Here is a 3,096-nt window from a genome sequence, read left to right on the forward strand (position 1 = left end):
ATATAACTCAATGAAAAATGGGTAAAAGACCTGAATAGATACTTTACCAAAGAAGACATATAAATGACCAATAGGTATATGAAAAGGTGCCCAATGTCACTAGTCATCAGGGAAATGCAAATCAAAACTACTGCGAGATAATACTTCACATCTGTTAGGATTGCTATTATCAAAAAGGCAAGAGATAAGAAGTGTTGATGAGAATGTGGAAAGGGGGAGCTTGTACACTGTGGGTGGGAATGTGGATTGGTGCAGCCATTATGGACCACAGTTTGGAGATTCCTAAAGAAGTTAAAAACAAAACTCCTATATGATCCAGCAATTCCTCGTGTGGGTATATACCTAAAGAAAATTAAGTAACCACCTCATAAAGACTTCTGCTCTCCCATGTTCATTGCAGCATTATTCACAATAGCCAAGGAACGAGACAACCTAAGTGTCTGTCAGTGAAGGAATAGACAGACTGTGAGCTTGCCAGCTAGATGGCTAGATAGACATAAGCATCTCACTGCCTTAAAAAGAAGGAAATGCCTCTCTCCACACTTCTGGCTTCAGATTAACCGCTGATATGCTCCCTTACACTATGGTTTTGACAGGGACAGGAGGCAGAGAAATTCTAGGCAGAAAAGGGTGGGGTCCCTGGTGAAGCCCCACCCTCAAGCCTAGAACCATGGCCCAAAGTGAGAACATCCCCATTTTTCTGCTCAAATGTTGCCTTTTCTCAAAGCCCCCTGGCCCGCCCATTCTGTACCCATAAAAACCCCAGGCTCCACTGGCAGAGGAACGGCAGAAAAGAAGAGAAGAGAAGAAGCAGCCAGATGTCAGAGAAGCAGCTTGACTTCAGAGGGACGGCTTGACAGTGGGACTTCAGAGAATAGCCTGGCCGGGGACAGCCAGAGTCCAGGGGATGACCACTTTCCCACTCCATACCCTTTCCAGCTCCCCTTCCCACTGAAAGCCACTTTCATCAACAATAAAATCCTCTGTATTCACCACCCTCCAAAAAGAAAAAAAGAAGGAAATGCTGCCATTTATCCATAATTTGAATAGACCTGGAGGATATTATGCTAAGTGAAATAAGCCAGACAGAAAAAGAAAAATATTGCATGATGTCACTTATATATGGAATCTGAAAAAAAGATCAAATACACAGATTGAGAGAATAAAACAGTGGTTGGGGTTTAGGCAATGGAGAAAGGTAGATGAAAGGATACAAAGTAGCAGATATGCAGAATGGACAAGTTGGAAGATCTAATGTACAGCATAACTTAAGGACCAGAGTTAATAAAGCATATTAGACTCAGAATTTTTGCTGAGTAGATTACAGTTGCTTTTCTCCTCTTGCCATCAGCTGGCACAGATAGCTATGAGGTGATGGCTATGGTAATTGTTTCACCATAGTAACCATTTTACTACCTCTATATGCATCCCATAATATCATGTGGTATGCCTTAAGCATGCACAATAAAATTTATTTAAAAAAAAAGAATAAAGCTTTTCATGTAAAGCTCTTCCCACCCATTTGTCAAACTAGAATTTTTAATTTTAACTTAATACCTTATTTAACTCACTTTTAAGTATGAAAAGTGACAAACTGTGGTACAGTGATAATGCATCCTAACGCTAGTAAGAAGACTATTATTTGCATTTTCTTCTAGACTCACATAAAGCATTTTTCTGTCTTTCTACATCACGTATTAGCCCTGGACTCTGTCAGATTTATTTAATAATTATAGAAACTATTTGGAAGTAATTATAAATTAATTATTTTGGAAAAATCTCACTAGTTATAATCTGTCAGCAAATACGAAGAGTTACTGAAGTTTATAATTCAGAGCCATACTCTCACATGATCTGAAATGCTTTTTAAAGTATAATGTTTCACAAATACAAATTAAAATTTGTTGTGGTAAGTTATCTGTCACACTACGTCTCTCACAAAGGGTACTATTTAATCTTTCTATTTCCTTCTTTACCATTCCTCCTATTCTCATTTTCTTTTCCTTTTTAAAAAAATATTGTTTTTTAAATCTTACTTTAAATATTGTTTTTTAAATCTTACTTTACTTAATATTTCTTAATTCCCAGATCTTACATTATAAGACTTCATTTTTTTCCAACATGGTTTTTCCTGTCTGGTTAATCTGAAAATGTAGTCCTTATACATGAAATCTAATTTTGCAATGCTTTCCTGCTGAAGCAGTCCTTCATTTTCCTTTCATTTGTAGCTAACCACATGTTTGTATCTACAATACCTTGCAGAAATGAAGTCATAGCCACTGATTTGCACCCAGAGTGACTGCCATTACATAGCCTGAAACTAGTTACAACATCGATGACTTTGTTACTTATGTGATTTTTATTAAATCAAAAATCAAACTCTGGGATCTTAGAAAGACACCTGGGTTATTTTTCATTTTAATTGATTAGATGCCAAAGAGGCAAAAATCATAGATGATACTTAATTCTGGTCTGATCTTCTTTATTTATTTCTGAACAAAGGTCTTGCCCATAAATCTAGTGAAGACATTATTATTATATCAATCAGTAAATTATGTGGCGTGGATACTATGGACATTGCTGTCTATCAGAGCAGTCTGAGGATACTGGAGGCAAGAAAACTCTGTTACTGCAGGTGGGTCAGTTCTAACATCCTCACGGGTTTAGCACGGATACAGCTCAGAGGTGTGACTGTGTTTCATCCTGATTAGTATTCACCAGTGCACATCTCAGAAGTCATTAAACTTGATGACGATAATGATGATCAGGTTGAACGTCCCATCCAGAAGGAACTGTTCTTGGCCCTCCACCTCTCCCAGCCAGGAATAGGTCCTTTTTGAAGCATTCTTTGTTGTCCTTTCTTTTCCTTCTTAATCTTTCTCACAGCTATACTTCATAGTTATGCGACGATTTGCTTAATGTCTCTTTTTCCACACCATTCTGGTAGCTCCACATGGGCCCAAATACTTTCTTATAGCTTTATTCAGATAGAATTTGCATATAACAAAATTTATTCATTTTAATACTCAGTTTGATGAGTTTGGCTAAGTGTAAGCAGTCATGCAACTACCATTCCAAACAATTAGTAAAACACTT

The 3,096-nt window shown here is 37.2% G+C and overlaps 1 protein-coding gene across 1 annotated transcript in view; it reads left to right on the top strand.

Moving 5' to 3' along the window:
- The window catches only part of LOC105554434 (olfactory receptor 2C1-like), a 12,495-nt gene extending 9,655 nt beyond the window's left edge, over positions 1-2,840 (top strand). Inside the window, 1 exon segment of the mRNA XM_012000921.1 lies at positions 2,712-2,840. Coding sequence (XP_011856311.1) covers positions 2,712-2,840 — 129 coding nt within the window.
- Positions 2,841-3,096: the final 256 nt, after the last annotated feature.

The sequence above is a fragment of the Mandrillus leucophaeus genome, unplaced genomic scaffold, assembly GCF_000951045.1.
Source record: "Mandrillus leucophaeus isolate KB7577 unplaced genomic scaffold, Mleu.le_1.0 Scaffold1170, whole genome shotgun sequence".
NCBI classification, from domain to species: Eukaryota; Metazoa; Chordata; class Mammalia; order Primates; family Cercopithecidae; genus Mandrillus; species Mandrillus leucophaeus.